Source organism: Triplophysa dalaica, chromosome 22 (genome assembly GCF_015846415.1).
Source record: "Triplophysa dalaica isolate WHDGS20190420 chromosome 22, ASM1584641v1, whole genome shotgun sequence".
In the NCBI taxonomy this organism is placed as follows: Eukaryota; Metazoa; Chordata; class Actinopteri; order Cypriniformes; family Nemacheilidae; genus Triplophysa; species Triplophysa dalaica.
The window spans coordinates 123,793-142,950 of NC_079563.1; the positions used below are offsets into that span (position 1 = coordinate 123,793).

The 19,158-nt window shown below is 38.6% G+C and overlaps 1 protein-coding gene across 2 annotated transcripts in view; it reads left to right on the plus strand.

Annotated features, from left to right (window-relative positions):
* The window catches only part of erbin (erbb2 interacting protein), a 69,631-nt gene that overhangs the window by 13,619 nt on the left and 36,854 nt on the right, over positions 1 to 19,158 (plus strand). For both annotated transcript variants that reach the window (XM_056736192.1, XM_056736193.1), the window contains exons 2-3: positions 17,087 to 17,294; positions 18,794 to 18,911. In XM_056736192.1, the coding sequence (XP_056592170.1) occupies positions 17,106 to 17,294; positions 18,794 to 18,911 (307 nt within the window). In that variant the 5' untranslated portion in view covers positions 17,087 to 17,105. The remainder of the gene's footprint in view (positions 1 to 17,086; positions 17,295 to 18,793; positions 18,912 to 19,158) is intronic.

The following is a 19,158-nucleotide window of genomic DNA, read 5'->3' on the forward strand; positions in this document are numbered from 1 at the left end:
TTAATACAAAAAAGATTATAAGGGAATTGTAGTGTATCAAAATTTGAAAAGCTCTACACAGGCTGTTGTACTTTTTAGTTTTTTTGTAAATTTGATAGCTACTTTTTCAGAGTCGATACAGGACGTGAAATTCCCTGTTTTCAGGTTCGGAATGTTGCTAAAAGAGGGAGATGGCGTATTTTATCTTGGGATAGTGTGTGCCTGATGATGTCAACCTCCTCATTCCTGTTGGTGTGGGTGGCTTAGATTAGATTCTCTAAAAGCATGTCCAGTTAACAACAATGCTGAGCTTCACCAGTAATTCAGCTGTTATTAAACAACATCGATAACCAAGTTGTGTTTGCAATCCAATCTCTTGCAAGCCAAATGTAAACAGTACTTATGTTGTCCCAAATTAAATGGAATGCAATTGAGTTTCTATAGGAATTTTATGCATTTAAATTATGCTCAGCTTTACAATTTTTCATCAGTTACTCTCTGTACGTTTAACTCTTTTAAACCGGACATGTCGTCGCCAACGCATTCTACGATGCACCGCGGTATTCATTTTACCATATGTGCTATCAAGAAAATTTGAATTGCTCCTAAAAGTAGACAAACTGTCCTTTTTGAACATGTATGGTATGGTATATTACAGCAATGTCTTACGTTCTGTCAGCTGTTTTCTTGGAGATCGGCAGGGGGCGAATAAGAACAGGTAGTTACTGAGCTGCTGTGTTTGTGGAGCGCTCAAATAAAATGAGCAAACAAACGTGGCAAAGAGGAGATGCACAACAGAAGAGGCGATTGGGATGATTTATGATGATGAAACGTGTGTGATGTGGGCCTGTGCTTGCAATTAGACAGGAATTGCTTCAGACAGCGCCACATTTGAGTGAATAGTGCAAAAAAATACACACTGAGAACTGGGGTAAAAAAATCTCATGATTGAAAACTATGAGTGACACTAAAAATACTTTTATGAATGTAGTACAGTATATTTTTCATGTCAAAAGTGCTAAATTCTTTCGTTCTTTAGTTTTATGAGAATTTCATAATAAAAATTTGTACAAAAGTATTTCCATTTTTTTATTTTTGTCTGTTTAAATTCTATATTCAACCTCACAACACTCAGTTATGGTCAATAACCTTAGTTTATTTAAAGAAAAAACAAATAATAATTTGCACATGATGGTGGCACATTAGAATGCGACGTGTGAAAACAGCCTATTTCTGCTTCAGGTTCTAAAGGGTTAATGTCACAAAGCCACTTAAAAACAATAATAAGGGAAAATTCATGCTAAATATGACTTAAGAAAAACTAAATTAATTTGGAGAATAAATGTAATAATTCAATCAACAGCAATGTGAATTGTGTACTGTAAGTGTATGATGGGTAATGCCACTGACGGCTGTCTTCAGGGTGATAAGTTAAAGGCTGTTTTGGAGCCCTGTTACGGCTCAGGCTGAACCCTGACACTATTTTCCACTGCCGGTCAGCTGGTGCTGTTGAATATTAACCAGACAGTTTTGATGTCAAGTTGTTTTGAGCAGCAACAGGCTGTCCTGTTTCGGAGAGATTAGTATCTCCGCACCTCTTAAACCTCTCGCTTCATTTACTGGATCCAGTGGCCTGCAGGGGAAAACAAAAACAATACCAATTGTTTCTTATAACACATTTATTGATTTGCCTGGGTATAAAATAATCATTGCTGCATCTGTTCAGACATGAAATTTTAAACATTTGTCACAAAATATTTTTTAAAGCATTTGGATGTTAAACGATTAATTGTGATACATTTTGTGTTAACATAAAATATGTCTGTGTACTGAACATATATCTTTATATTTCTGTCACATACACGTATTTGCATATATATTTATGTTATATAAATTATATGTAAACATTGATTAAGGGGTTATTTTTTTCTTATATACTTTCATTTATGTGTATGTGTTTATAAATACAAAATAAATATGCATTTAACACAGACGTATATAATGCGATTAATCGTATAACAGCCCTACATTTTAATGCAAGAGAGACGTAAACATTTATAGAGTGCATTTTAAACATGTACTGTAAGTAGCAATTTAGGGCTACACGATTAATGCACTGCGCGGTTGATTTCGCTTAAAACGTCCATTTAAAAAAAGCAACACCCGTCAAACATCATCATTATAAATATACTTTATTTTCATGAAAATACCTGAGAAGGCTTGAAAATATGTGATAGAAAGATGCCAGACGCATAGAGGAAGACAGCATTTCCTGGTTATAGGTGTGGTACTTCTTCTATGGAGCATTTGAGTTTCTTTTGGATGCATCTGCAATAACAAATTGCACGTAAAACATAGCGGCCAACCACCAAATCGTGTATGGTTTCTTTTCGATTAATCGTGCAGCCGTATTGCAAATGGATGTGTTGTGCTCTGGGCTGTTGCTCTCTTACGCTCTGGGGTGGATCAGGACTGCATGCAGTTCACACGGACCAGATCTACTGCTTTCAATCTCACAGTTGGAGTCATAAATACACATTTCACTTCAGGCTAATAGCATGTGCACTGCAGGGGAAGATCGAGGGTTTGGTGTAATGAGATATCTGGATATTTGCTAATGGTATATGACAGACATGTTATTGCTATATTCACAATACTAAAGAAGGTTAAAAGTATAGCTTTAATAAAGAAAACTGGTTGGATGTTTTAGATGTTAGTCAGAAGTGTATTGCCCACTAGTTAATCTGGTGTTTACCGACTAGCTGTGTTGATCCACTAATGTTAAATGTCGGACCTTTTATCCCATAATTCCTCTTCTCATCTACGGTAAAAGCCTTGCTTCTCGCACATGACCTCATTGCGTTTAGTCCCTGCAGCTTTGTGTTGGAAAGAGTGTGAATGGTCCGAGTAAACGGTGTCTCGCAGTGGAGATGAAAGTGTCACCGTGCGCAGTATGAAGCTGTTTACTGTTTTCAGGTCCAGAGCGGTCCCTCGGCAGAGGCAGTAGCCACTTCTGTTTTTTCTCTGGCTAATCGTCCCGTCCTGTTCTGCTACAGTATACAGATCTCAGACGTGAGACATTCTTACTTTGACTTTCACCAGCGGTGTATGCTTATTGTCTCCCTCACCTCTCGTGCTTTTGTCTGGGGGCCAGAGGCTTAACCTTTGCTTTCAGTTTAGATGTGCGAGGGCTTGCTGTCTTGAATCTATCACCCGTCACTCTCCATTGTTTCTTGAATCGTCTTAAAAACAGGCTGCTCGCTTTCTATATCATGACAGGTATATATGTGTTTAGCATCAGATTGAAGATTTTTTAAATCTAGTTGCAGTGTTAGTTAAAATTGACATGGATTCGGTTTCACCTTTAAGACTTGTGTATCATCTTCTGTTACGACTGATCACATATCAGATAATAACTGTAATGAGAGAGTCTTATTTTTTTTCCTTTTTGTTTGATCTGCGTAAAGTACACAACTGACACTCTAAAGTCGGTCTGTGGGATGTGTCAGTGTCATCCAAGAATGAACTGGATTACACCCCAGCTGTGTTAAAGCTCTGCTCTGTTTTCCATCAGTTAACATTGAGACAAACCATCACCATCTGAATAGAAATGTTTATAAAACTCATAGTTTTAAGTTGAGCTTCTCAGAACTACAATCTGATGATTTTTTACTATTATATAAAGTAAAGACCAAAATCACTGGAACAAAATCCCTGGAACAGGAGCTGATCTTGACCAGGAGACCCGTGCACGTTTTTACTGTCTTGAGAGGTGACTGATGGCAAAGTGGCTTTTAAAACCTACATAACCTCTGTAAGTAAGGCTCTATGAAATCCTTTACATTTTTTTCCAAATGCCGTTAAATTTTTCCCAAATTCTGTATTTTCCTTTTTTATTTTTCGGGATTCTGTGTTTTTCTTCATGTACTGTACATTTTCACACTGTATATCCTGCACTTGCTAATTGCACTTCTGGTTAGACCTAAACTACATTTCGTTACACTGTACTTGTATATGTGTAATGACAATAAAGTTGAATCTAATATAATCTAATCATTAGTAAGTAACATATTTGCCCACATGAAAAAATACTTCAGTTAACTATAGTATTGACTTATAAAATATAAAAAAAAACATAGTGGATACTTACTTATCATACAGTAATAAAAATCTTTAATAGGGTCTTATCAACTTAACTATGTTAATAAATCTTTTTGTTTTAGGTCTGCTTAATTTAAAGGGATAGTTCAGCCAAAAACTCCAATTTGCCGTTTATTTACTCCATCCGAGATGTAGGTGACATTTTTTTCTTGAGTAGAACAATAAAGAAGTTTTTATGGTAAAGCCGCAGCCGTCTCTGCTTCATATAATGGGAGTATGTGGGGTCTATGGGAGTCTTACGTTTCGTGAAGCGAATTGTTTGATATTTTCATAAAACTAAACACCATTTTTAATAATATTAGCCAAAAAGTGCAGCCTCTGCACAAAATCGCAATCTTCTTCTTGTAGTATTTGGTGGCGGATGGCATACCAGTGTCTGGTACGTTTAGTGCCACCTGCAGAAAGGGAGTGTTGAGGCTGTACAGTATGGCTAATATTATAATAAATGACGCTCAAATTTTTGAAAATATTGAGCGTGTAACTTTACGAAACATCAACATGTCACCAGGAGCCGCTTTAGGAATTCTTAGAACGGCGGACCCCATATACTCCCATAATATGAATCAGAGAGGGCTGCGGATTTACCAAACAAGCTTCTTTATGGTTCTACTCAAAAAGTCACCTACATCTCGGATGGCCTGAGGATGAGTCAATAAAAGGCAAATTGGAGTTTTTGGCTGAACTATCCCTTTAAGTACTTTATTAAATAAAGTAATATTTTTCAAAATAACTTCTTCTTTGATATTTTAACAAGCACATTAACTTCCATTTTGTAAAGTAAATAAAATACTAAGTGGTTGAATTATAAATCAAATGGGGTTGTTAAATATCGGTTATCAGGGCTCCTAACTAACTTTTTTTACTAGGAGCACTGTAACACCTGACTGAAATTTTAAGGAGCGCAAGCAAAACATTTTGTGCACACCTTAAATCAGCTGGCAATGCGATTATTTAGTTATTTTCCCCAAAAGAACTATATTACTGATACTGACAAATTGGTTACTTTGGTTCTGCTTATTTTAGAAAAAGGCAAAGTCTGTAGAGAAGCTTTTGTTATTGATTGGTGCTAAATAAAGAGGCCATAATCTGAATTCATTTGATCCAACAGAAATTAGGTTTGTTAAAAAAGATTTAATTGTTAACAGGGTTACACACATCACAGCCAAGTAAAAGGTCTTGTGTTGTTACGTTCTTATGATTGTGTATTAAGGTCACTTTTCCTCGGTTCACACACAACATATGTAAATTTAACGTCAAATAAGACTTTGTTCTTGTTGTGAACGGATTTGAAATGGACCAGCGCTGCCTCAAGTCATCAAAAGATAAATTATGTTTCGTTTTAAAAGTCCCAGCAAACAGCAGCTCCTAGTAATGCGCTTGCGTTGTTTGTGTTAACTTGTCAATAAGGACCTGTAATGTGCGCATTCGTGGCAGCGGGCAAAGTCTGAGACGTGAGTGACCCGCGCAGTTGACAATCACACACAGCCTGAGCAAATTATGGATTCCACGATTATTTCCATGTGAATTAGACCGATAGCCGATATCGGCCTGAAAAACGCATATCGGTCGACCTCTACTTTAGATCTTTGTTATATACAAACAATGGCTGTAAAAGCTTAAACATGCTCATGCTGGTCCAGATTTGCACTTTAATCTCCTCAAGAGTGCTTTAAAGCAGAAGCTGCTCTTAAATTTGAGTTAAAATGGATTCACCTTTTCATAAACAATTAATGTATCAAAGCATTAGCTCGAAATTTGAGTAGTGACAATATTATTTATACTGAATGTAATTGAACTAGGCCTGATATGACTGGTCAGAGAACCCACTTCCTGAAAATCCTGTTAGCGATCAAGTTTGCATGTGAAACATTTAGCATTGCCCCGCAATGTTTCGTAAAACAAATTCACAGAAAATGAAGGAGCAGGTTTTATCTCCATTCTTAATGGCCACTTGAAGTCTGTGAAAATAAACATCACACACACTTTAAAAATGTGCTGACGGTGGAAATGAGGCATGATTGCTTTACTAATTTAAAAAGCCCATTTAAATTCACATATAGACTTTTGAGGGACAACTTCGTTATCTATGTCTCTCTAGTGTTAAAGCTTTGTAGCTTGGCCAACTTTTACTGCTTAGTAAAGTCTTTCATTATATACAGTTGGGTATCGTTTGTGTTTCTTCAATATCGGTACCAATTAAAAATCTTAAAACGGTACTGGTTAGCTTTTCTGTAGCTCAGTGGTTAGTGCATGGTGCTTACAACGCCATGTTCATGTTTCCATCCTAGGGATTGCACATAATTAGAAACTAATCTATGGTATAATGCAATCATGTTAAGGCCAAGTTATAGTCGTGCGTAGGAACGCAAATGCTGGGTTTGAACCCCTCCCTTAGGTAAAAACTAATTCTGCGATAGTCATGTTTACTAAAACGCATTTCCTAATGAATTATCTATTTAAAATATTTGTGCTTGTGTATTAAACATCTCAAATCTGCAGCAAAAGCCAGACTGCAGTGAAGCGAGACTACCTACGACTCATGCCACTCGGCGGCATTTCGGACACCTATTAACGTCTTAGTAAGAGCGCCTCCAAGCAGCTATTTAGCATTGCGTTTCTTCTAATTTATTGCAATCGCAGTAGCATACCTTGTAAATATATTATCTTTGGCCTTTCCTATTGAGCTCATGTTTACTTTGATTACAGCAATCGCAAGTTTATCATTTCGTCATTTTTATTACTCTGATGCACAAAACCTCTTCAAGAAGCTTATTTTACTGGCGTATTGATGAACAGTAAACCAAAAACTGCTATGAGCTTCCAGTAAATCTTAACATTTATTAAACACACCAATAATTTGTACAAGTTGTTTTTTGCTTAAAGATAATAAAATAAGTCAAGTAAAATAAAGAGAATTTCAGTAAAAAAAAATTCTTAAGTGTTTACTGTTACGGTCACATAAAAATAAAACAATCAAAAAACACTTTAATGTGCCGAAGCCATCAGAACTGAACCGAACCTAAAACCATGGGCCATAAACGGAGGTCCGTATTGAACCGTGGGTGAGCTGTATTGTTGCATCCTTAATGAACACATGAACTTTATCCACTGAGTTGTCCTTAGTTTATTTACGACTATTTCACTGATTGTGTGAAGCTACTGTCAAACAAGCTGAAGCTCAAGCGTCTTTGTGATCAAAAGCCAAAATTAAAGTCTGCTTTGATCCAGAAGATAAAATAATTAACTTGTAGTACATTTATAAACTGAAGTAAACACTATAGTATACTTTATTATTTACTTTGGAAATGTTCAAATATATTATAGTACACAATAATTTTACTGCGGTCTACTGTCTACAAAAAATGATATGGCCCTAATTTATCCATTTGTATAATGTTAATGTCCTTTTTTCAGTTTCCTGTCTATTTATGTGATGTCCTGCACTTCTGTTTTTTAACAGACGTATACTTGTGCAACAACTGTTTGGCCTGTGCTACAAAATTTGTAGCACCGGTGCTATATGCAAAAAAGTGAACTTTACAGCCCTGCAATCAGAGGTCTTCATTTGTTCATTTGTCATTTGTTCATTTGTCCTGTACCCGAAGAGACCCATGAATGTGCTACGCAGGTCCGGGTCTGCCTAATTAAATAAAGTATGAGACGGACCCCTGCAGAACAGAGAAAAACGTAATTTTACCCTGTCGACGCATATCCCACAGCAAATTCCGTCCGTAAACAAGTTCCGAAAATTTAATCTTTTGTCTTACCAACTGTAATGGTGGATTCACAAGGTATGTGGCAGTCGAGATTGTCCAGCTCATGTTCAAATGGAAACATGCTGTAAGCGGCTAAATGCTGGCTGCTTCGTTGAGGTGGTGCGAAAGTGTTGCTCTTCCATCCATTACCCGCAACTTCCAAGGAGAGCTCTTTCAAATTATGATTGCTTGTTTAGCGCCACCCATGACCGCTAACATTAGCAGCACGTTTTTGAATTCATATATGTACTCTCTGAGCAGAGTCTGACCAATTTTTTTATATTAGACGGTACATTGATATTATCATAAACATGAGGAAAAAGTGGAACAGGCGCTTTTCCCTACATCACTCATGAAGGCATCCTCCATGATAACAGACTGCGTGCAGTAATTCTGCGGTGTAGTTTTGCTGCTGATGGCTGAGGATGATTGTGTTTTTTCCCTTATTTCCAGACTCACACTTTTCTCGTCCTAATTTTACGAGATTCCCGATACTAAAAACACACACAGTGCTGACTGAAACTGATCGACTCTGGTATTATATACAATATTAAACAGACCCAGGAACTGAAGTAATTCATTTGGGATCTGGCTGACCATATAAAATATAGACTCGCTGAAGACCTCTACCTGGAATACCTAAAGGATATAATTATTAGGTTGATAGATGATGCTAAGCCTATCAGAATCTAAAATAATATGTGATAAAGATCTTATGGTATGGAGTGGTTCTGGTTTAGACCTTGCATTCTGTGTTGAATGTTTAAACGCACGCATTTAAAGATTGCTATTGTTTTCTGTCTATTTCCATGTCAATAATAACTTGTCTCACTCTTTCATCCACCAAGTGTTTTAGATGAATCTGGGTGGATAGTGAGGACGTGGTAAGTGAAACTCTGTTTGACATTTAGGGACAGACTCTGAGGGGTTTGTGGTCATTCGCTGTTCTGTCTGCTCGTATTTCTGTGGCTTTTGACTCACCCCTGAGCTTCCTGTGATGGTCAGTATACATTCAGACACTTGAATAAAGCTCAGACCGAGCTCGAGGACACAAAGACACTCCTAGTCTGCAGAAAAACTAAAGTTTCAGTGTAGCTGCTTTTCATACATTTATGTTTTCAAATATGTTAGATGCTTTTGGGTTAAATAGTGGATAAAAACTCTTGCTTGCAGCCTTTTTTGTCCATACACCTAAAGGTAGTTTGAAAACGAAATGACAAGTGTGAAAAGACCTCTCCATCGAGAAAAGGTTGCAATGGAGTGCGATGCAGCACACGCACTCTGTGCATTCGGGCAAGATCTGATTACCCGCCTTATAACAGATTCTCCAGGACAATAGCGGTTTTGTTTGCATGACTGCCGCAAGACCACTGCGCATTGAACGGAACGGTGAGAACCAAAACCAAACAAGGGGAGCAGAACTGGACGATCCGGTTCTGCAGCTTCTGACACCGATACCATTTTTTTCATCCTGTAATCTCTTGTGTCTTTGCTTCACCCTTCCCCAACTTTAGCTTTTACTTTGAAGAAACGTCTATGCATCGTGTCTCTCTTAGAGAATGTCCCTTTATGACGACTTTCTGCTTGTAAGCTTGGCGTGTCTAAAGCGATCGCTGGTGCTAAATTATTGAGAGAGGGCCTGCCTCCTGCTGGGTCAGCTGAAGGTGGAGGAGATGTTCCTAGCAGTGAGTGGCGGATCGAAACACACACCCAGTCTTACCGGTGCTCACGCTCGACCTCTAGCCTCCGAGATGGACACACTCGCCTTGGCTGGTAAACTTGCCACCTGACTCAACACTTGTGAGTCAGTCTGAGAACAGCGCCAGATAAGAACAAGATGATTACAGCACTGATCCTGCATTACAAATCTATGTGTAAAAATAGCAAACAAAATTATCCTAGCAGTTACCACCAAGCAGAGATGTTATAGTTTTTAACAACGTATCCTGCATAATTTCTTGTATGTGTTTCACTTAAAGGGCCCCAAATCTAGCCCTTTAACAAAATGTAATATACATCTCAGGAGTCCACAGAATGTGTCTGTGAAGCGTCAGCTCAAAATACACCCCAGATCCTTTATTATACGGTGCCCTACATGTCCATTTCTGCCTATGAGGAAAAACAGGCTGTTTTGGTGTGTCTCTCTTTATATGCAAATGAGCTGCTTGTCCCCGCCCCCTTTTCAGCAAAAAGCACAGAGCTGTGTGAGCCAGTGCTTCCAGTAAATGCAAAACTGAAGAAAATTATCATAAACCGAACGGGAAACACTCTCATATCTTTAAAAACCAAACACATATGTATATGTATAAGTGAGAGGACACTAAACAACCGTGTTATTTATCCTCATTAAAATCCCAACTGCTCCTTTAAATTTGATTTAATGTCCACTAGTACCTTTCAAATAGCTACCAGGTTAACAAATTACTTCAAATTTTTCTTGCTAAAAGCTTAATATTCTAGACTTCTTTCATTCTCATTATCGATAAGGGGTAGTTTTCCGCATTTTAAAAATGTTATATGTATAATTTTCTATTAAAATATAACATAAGTTTTATTATTTCTGATTCAATTGAATTTATGATCAATTAATAAATTGCTTCGGCGTAATGGCTTTGCTTTTTTTAAGCTGAATACGCTATAGTATTGACCATTTTATATGGTTATGCTAATGAGAATTGTGAAAGCCTTTTTGTAGAAAATGTAAAATATTGTGTCAGTAAGTTTTAACATTCCCTGTATGCATGTCCTGTAGTCTCTGTTAAAGTTTCACATTTTTTGAACAGAAATCATGTGTTCTTCTTAAAATGTATTCATACTTTGAATAATTTCCCTTATTACTGCAAGTCATTTTTTCCACATAAAGCTGCTTTTAAAACATTGCAGCATTGTAAAAAAAACTATAAATAAACTTGAATGGATGCTGCCCTTTATTATTGCGTCAAGTCGTCTAGATTTCCTGAGCCGTATCTTAACTTCAGATTGACAACTTGTACTACATCCAGATATTTTCAGTACTTCCCTCCAAACTGCGTATTCTCAGGGTTACGCTTGATGTTTTCTCTCTGGATTTCTCTCTACCCTATAAACATGTCCCGATTCTTGAATTCATCGCTCCGGCATTCCTACATCAAAACTGTGTTCAGATCCAAACTCGATGTGCAGAAATCTTCTGCCATTTCTTCTATAAATATCTTTCACCCTGTCAGAAACTGTACGTCTCACACTCTTGACGCCTCCGGTCGGTCCATCGAGCTGCCTCGCTCGTGTGTATCCGAGAGGATTTGAAAGCTTTCTCTTCTCACCATCAGGAACTGAGAAATGTGTACGTCAGCACCCACGAAAAGGCTTGTGCATATTAACAGGGGCTGATTCTTGGCCACGTGTGGGTTTCTTGGCGTCATGTGTTGACAGTTTTGCCTAGCGCAAGCTTTGAGAGGACAACAGAGCTACGCATCAGAGAGATGGCGGCAGACTCTTCCTGTTGCGAGACTCTGATAACCACAGGCTAGGGGAGGGACGGAGGGGAGCAGAGCCATGTCGTATTCAATATGTGAGCGTTGTCTAATTGGTCTTCGATGTTGGTACACAGAGCGGTAGAAAATGGGTCAACGAGTTCCCACGAACTGTAAAAAGCCTCGATTCGCTCCAGATCATCTCCCTTGATCTTCAGATCAGATTTCGGGTCACCACTTTAAGCAATTGTTCACTCAGTCAGAAATGAAATATCGGTCCCTCATGTCATGTTTAAACTCGTACGACTTTTTGCCTGATGTCTCTGTGTTCGAATAATGTCCCAAATGTTGTCTTATAAATACAATGAAAGTGAATGGGGACTGGAGATGTACTACTCTGAAAATAATAACAACAATATTAAAATGGTGGATTTGGCTTAGGAACCAAAATCGAATTTGTCATTTACTGAAAATCCAAGAAAATTACAAAAATGATTATGTAAATATACTTTACTCAAAAAATATTATAAATAAAAAATGTATATAAAATGTAAAATAATCATAAATAGGAAAAATCGTTTTTTCAAATGAAGGAACAGATGAAACTCTTGTCTTTATATGGCAGTGGTTTGGAATGACATGAGTGCGAGTAAAGGACACAATTTTAGGATTTGCTTTCCTTGTACACCTCTTGATCATCTTCTCGGTTTCCTCTTAGCGTGTCAAGTCACACTGCTTTTCTTGTTTTGTTTATTAGCTACAAGTCTCTGTACTTTATTACACCAAAGTCCATTAGTCAATGATCCTTGAAACCCATCCCTATCACAGTGCCGTTGCCTTTACCATGCCAGCATGTGTGTGAACGAGTCACGGGCTGCATATCCGGTCTTTCTCCTCTTCTTCCATGGGACTCCATAGGTGTGATTTTACCCCACAGGTATTTTTTGCTGGAACTGTTAGTTTTTTTATACCATATGAGGCTGTAACCTTGAGGCTTCGGGCTGCGCTGTGGAATGTAGCTACAGCAGTGTCTGCAACAGTTACCTTAGTGGTACTCCCAATGCCTGGCTGGTCGTAACCATAGCAACAGCGGTCACCCGAGGGGTTAAGTTCTGTCCAATGGGACAGAGTTTGCTGGTGAACTGGCAGAGGAGAGAGTGGACAGATTGTGGGAGGGCTATTTAATGTGAAATTTCTGCCAGCTGGCAAATCTCTTCTATACCCCCCTCCAACCGCTTTACAGAAATATTATATTAATTGTATTAAAGCCTTTATAATCGGTGGAGAACCAGTTTGCACAGTTTTGATAAAAAAAGAACAAGTAGGACTGGGATTCAGCTTAATCGTCTTTTCATAAATTCTCTTAAGTTTTCTCACCCTGATGAATACAAACATGTTGTATTATATAAACATTGAACGAATCATCCTATATGGGGATCAATATGGCGCAGCTTCAACTGCATATATATTCGTCATTAAAGTAATTAAAAATAAAGTAATTACATTGGCTTAATAAATGTCTTCTCAACCAAAACACAATGTTTGTGAGAGATATTTAATATTTTGAGGTCATTTAGCAATCATTATATAGCAAATTTATGGTAAAAAGACAGACTAGCAGAGACATTAAAAATATACCGTTTAATCTCATTGGTTCTATGCATATTTCCTCAGGAGATACAGTATATCATTAAATTTCAACTTCATTAACATCTAATTTTTTCTTAGAAATAATGTGATATATAAAATTATAATAACAAAATACCTGTTGAGTTGGAAGTAAAAAAATAATTTAAAAAAAATGGATTTCTTCTTAGGGTTCTATAGTGTTGCCAGGGTGTTGCTAAGCAGTTGCAAAGTCGTTTTGAATGCCGCAGTCACAATAGAATTTCTATGCAGAGCTCTGCGTATTAGGGCAACGACCAGCAAAACCTTGATAAAAGTGCCATTGGGTTTTTCATTTACACATTACTGGTTTTCATGTATTTGCACTAGTTTTGTTATTTTTCGTTATTTTAAGGCCGCATTGTACAAAAATGGATTGTGCAATATTACTATTAGCATTAGCATGTCCTCTAACTGAAATGGCCACGCAGTGCATATCAATCTATTGGTCACACGTCGTCACATCATACAGATTTGGAGGTCATCAAACTTGAACTTTGGGAACTTTTTTGCAGGAGTTCACATTTTGATGCATTCTTATGCACATGAATAAGTCAATGGAATGTCTAGTATGGCCTCATAAGTTGTTAGTAACACATCCATTTGTGTTTACTTTTCTATTGCGTTCTGGGTGGTTGCCAGAATGTTACTTCGCTGTTGTTGAAAGTATTAAGAGTGAAAAAGCAAACTTGAATACTGAAGTACTTGTACATAGGTTTTTTCCTAAACATGAGCAATTATAATAGTGAAGTTTGCCTTGCTAATGTTCCCTTGGTCATTTTATAAACCCAGCATGTGTAGTTTATGCATCACGAAGAGAAATTGCAGAACACAAACAGCTGGTGGTTTTTATGTGTACATAAGTGAGGGTAAGTGAATGTGTTTCTTAACTTGAAGGCCGTGTGGTTGTGATTACTTTTATTCTGGTAGGCTGCATTGCTCCTTGGAGACAGCCATACGCATTCACAGCCATTCGCAGCCTCAGTGCGGTCTGTATCGGATGGCATGCGTCACATGATGTTGACGGCACCAATGGCAAGTGAAACTGTATTTTCCCACGCACTCACAAAGGTTCAATTATACATGCATAGATTTCCCTGCAGGACTGGAGATGACTGGGAGAACGAGCAAAAAATTGAAGAATATCTCTTGTAATCGGATGCTTTCGCTGTGATCTCTCTAAAGAACGCAAGTCTCAGTTTTTCACTGCCTAGTAGCTCCAGCACATTCTGTCGACTTGGTACCAACAGGATCTGGCTGTCATTGTCCGCCAGTGTGTAAAAAGGGAAACACTAACCCTCCACCCTTAACCTTCTTGCATTGAGGGCAATCACACCCATTTCCCTCCGTGTATGTGTGTTCTCTCTTGTGCAAGTCGATGTCACAAGGCGTGTGTATTTATTATGACTGATAAGAGGAGCCCTTCAGAGGCCAGTCTGTTCTCACTTGTTATCGCTGTCAGCCCAAACTTTCGGCAACAACGAAAGTCAACAGCTGTAAAAGTGGCACAGCTGTGGCTGTTATAATCACACCAGAGTTACCTGGATTGCTGTACACTGAGGGGCCTTAAAGACCCTATAAGATCCCACCTTTACTAAGAAATGGACCTTAATAATCTGTTGTTTAATAGAGTAAATCAAGATTCAGACTGGTGGTTTTTGTGAATAGCTATGCAGAAACCATTGGACCATTCATAACACCAGCCAACATTTTCTGACAATATCCAGGGTGTGACTTGGTGTTTTCCATTTGAATAATTGTTTGGATGTGATTGCTGTCTCAGTCCAAACATATTTATGCACACATTGCACCTGGTGAAGGGTTAGTCTGTGTCTGTCTGGCGTGAAGGAGGAGAAGGAGAGGTCACATTCTCCAAACTCTTTCCACAAGGATCTCATTGATGCAGCCACATTCCACAATCTGTTATGTAATCCAGCCCTTCCTCACAGAGCGTTCTTCGTCTTCCTCACATGATTTCTGAACCAGCACACGGAAGTCCTAGTTGGAAGGAGGAACTCCTTCACACATTTTCCCACACGTCTTCCCTTCGACATTTCATAACAAAGTGAGATCGAGTTGAGGCGGTTTTTCCCTGTTGCGCTTCTTTTTTGTTGAGAAATTTGTGGCTGAATGCGGATACTCTAGACGCCCGGTCACAATACTTCAGAACGCCACGTAATCTGGACACGTTTTTTGGAACCACAATGGTGTGCTTGGACCCTGTCCAAGAGGAACAGAGTCTCGGGCCTGTGTTTTTTCTTTCAGATTGCCTGAATGATCTCTTGACATTGATACTTTTATGTTGTGTCGCATTTGTCTCATAGTTTGTTGTTTGTCATTGTTTCTGGTGTGTCGTCTAAATGGCCCAACAACATTAAAACTTCATCTGCCTCTCTGTTATGTAGCTGTTTAGCTTTGTGTTAAAAGATCTGAACTGGTAAACACAGGTTGCAGCTTTGAAGCGTTTTAGTGTGATCCATGAACTACATGCATCACCATAGTGTTCTTTACCTAAGAGACTTTGCTTTAGGTTTCTCAAGGGGGATGATCCATGTAACTTGGCTTGGTGTCCTTCTGTTTAAAGGGTCCCTTTACAGTCTACCTCACTGTTGTTTTGAAAAATGCAACAAAAATGGGCGTGAACACTGTGAGAAGAAGAGTGGGGGAGTGGGAGGGGCACGAGGAAAGGTGATCCGATTCCATATCTTAAAGCATATTAGTCATTACACGAATCATACTTTTTAAGCCACAGTGGTATTTCATAAACCACTAAATGTAATATGAGTATGTATTTAATTATTTTAATAACTAGTTAAAATATGACCGTAACACCATTTCTGGTGTGGACAAAATTGTAAATTATAATTCATTCTCATGCGTTCTCTTGTCCCGTGACACAGTGTATACACAGTGTTACCACTTGAAGAGATGGGAAGAGACTGCTTTCATGAGTGAGTCCAAAAGTCCACTTGTCTTCATTTCTAAAAGCTTTCCCGAGTTAAACATTTTGTTTTCCGGCCTTAGTCCCATTCATAATGAGCGGGCTTCAAACTGGCGATCACTTCGGCATGGGAGACAGGTACGCAAACGAGGCGACTAGCATTTGACTCAGGGTTTCCAACCATTTCTTTGCCATCACATTCTGCTGGTCGGGAAACCTGTTTTCGGCAGTGTTGGAAGTCCCCTCCATCTGTTTGAGTTCTGAACGAGACACATTGAGCGGTGTAGTGGAGTAGGTGGGGCGAGACCGTGGTTCGAGACCGGTGAGTAATTGTGAATGAGCGCCAGCTGTGCGCACACCGGGCTCGAATCACGTAGGAGATTGGGAGTATATAAGAGAACGAGCAACCGGACCGTCGAAGAGAGAGGACCGGGCCCGAACATATGTTAAGTTTATGTTTATGTTTGTGTTGCCGGCAGTCGTCCTTGGGGGCTGCCGGCTGTCTTTTATACTTTGTTATTATTTGATTAAATGTTTTAATGTTTACCGGTTCCTGTCTCCTTCCTTCCATATCTTGAATCTTGTTACAAGCAGTACTAGTCCTCATGAGGTCCGGCCCACCAAGAGCTCCAAATGGCCATCCGCGCCTGTTTCTGTGCACCACAATTTCAAGTTTGTGTCGCCCCTAGAGATTTCTTTTGAATAACAGTAGCAACCGACCCCGCCACAATTCATCCACATGTAGATTGAAGGTCTACACTTCATGACGCATCACAACACAAGAGAACCCTTGGGTCTGGGGCAATTGCTGCCCTTTTTGATACAATATTGAGGGCTTTTCTCCAATAAAGGTGCATGATATTCTCTAACTCCATTAGACGTTGTATAATGAATTTGCAAACCATGAATATAAATGGGTTTTAATAAATTTTCCCGCAGCCCTTCGCTCGCGAATAATTGTTGTATATTTTTGCCGAACAATACCTACTCAGTGAATGGCAAATCCCCAAAAAAACGATGTTCCCCAGCGTGTGTAACCAAGCTGTTTTGAACGCACTATCAAGTATCCCAGTGTGTCTATGCTTAAATAGTTCATGTTCAAGATGATCATGTTCTCTGTCTCTCTCCTCCAGTGCCTGAGCTGTCACGAGGATGAGCAGTAAGCGCAGCTTATTCGTGCGGCTGGTGCCGTGCCGCTGCCTGCGGGGCGAGGAGGAGCCCGTCACTTCCCTGGATTACTCGCACTGCAGCCTGGAGCAGGTCCCTAAAGAGATCTTCAGCTTTGAGAAGACCCTGGAGGAGCTCTACCTTGATGCCAACCAGATTAATGAGCTGCCCAAAGTACGAGTACAATCCTGCAATACAAACACACATGCACCATATATATATAAAAACTGTTGATTTTTTTACATTATCAGTTAGTCCAGTTCTGGATGTATTTCAGTCAGCTGTACATCCCACCAGCAAAACTTAAAGTCAAAGTCTGCTTTATAGTCAATTCAGCAACATCACATACTGTACATATGGAGGATTGAAATTGCGTTACTATCAGACCCATGGTGCATACAAATAACACTACACAGAATCAAAATATATATACAAAATACAGATAAATAAAGATTATATATATGTAGAATATTACTTTAACAAGCAGGGATATTTAAAAAAAGAAGATAAGTAATGGCAGATTACCTTGTACCTGAGTCAGTGAAAACAATTAGGAAATTAATTTTAAAGGGGATGGTTCAGCTTCAAAATTAACATTCTGTCATTTACTCACCCTTTTGTCATTTTAAACCTTTGTTTTGCAAAACACAAAAGATGAGATTTTGAAAAATGTTGCCAACCAATAACAATCGGTCCCCATTGATTTTTATTGTATGAACAATAAAATGAGCAATGTGCAATGCAAGTCAATGGGGACCAACATTGTTTTAAATATCTTCTTTTGTGTTCTGCAGAGGAGATTCATGCATGTTTGAAATGTCAAGAAGGTGTTTAAATGATGACAGAATATTTTATTTTGAAGGTGAACAATTTCTTTAAAGTGATAGTTCTCCTAAAAATGGCAGTCAGAAAGATAGCAGTCATTCACTTGCATTGGTTTTGTGTCCGTTCAATTGAAGTCATTGGCTTCCACCGCTGTTCGGTTATCAACATTCTTCAAAACATCTTCTTTTGAAACTCATACAGAAACTCATACAGGTTTGAAATTAGGGGTGAATGATGACAGAATTTTTTTTTTATTTGTGAACTATCCCTGCGTTCTGATGGATACAGAGAAAGATATTTGGAAGAATACTTGTAACCAAAAAGTTGTTGGACCCCATTGACTCCCATAGAAGGAAAACATTTTTTGACAACCATTGTCATTTTTCATACTATGGTAGTCAATGGGACCTTTTGGTTACAAGCATTCATCCAAATATCTGTGTCTGTGTTCAACCAAACCATGAAAGAATTAATACAGATTTGGAACAACTAAAGAGTGAGTAATTAATGACAGAATTTTCTTTTTAGGAGAACTATCTCTAAGTCAGTTCATTAAACAGACATGAATCAAACCTAAAAAATCTCAAACTATGTTTGTGACGGAAGTCATTTTGTATCTAAATCAAACATGCCCTCATGGTCCATATGTGTTATTTTCTATTGACAGTGTTGGAATATATGTATGACAGAAGAAAGTAGTTGTGCCGGGTTTAGATTTTCTATACGGAATTGATTGGATGTGAAAGGATGGCGTTCTGTTTGGACATTGCATTGGATCAATTCATAAGAATATTCCTCATTTTTTATCTCATAGTGTTTTCTCTCTTTTCCTTTTTTGTTTATCACAGCAACTTTTCAACTGCCAGTTGCTTCAGCGGTTGAGTCTACCAGACAACGATCTGGCGGTCCTGCCGCCGGGCCTGGCAAACCTCATCAATCTCAGGGAGCTGGACATCAGCAAGAACAGTAAGCAAAACGGCCCATTCATCTCCTCTTTCCTAATTTTTCCTCTTTGGAGTCCAGTTACGCTATCAGTCCACCTATAACATAAGCAGAGTCATCCTGATATGTGCATGCACTCGCTAACCCCTTATCCACTGTAATTCAATTCAACTCGGCAAGCTCGACGGTTCCCATTTCACGCAGCAGCACAAAAATCTGCACAACCTAATTTATAAACCAGGTTGAATGTTTTGAGGATTGGTTTAGAATT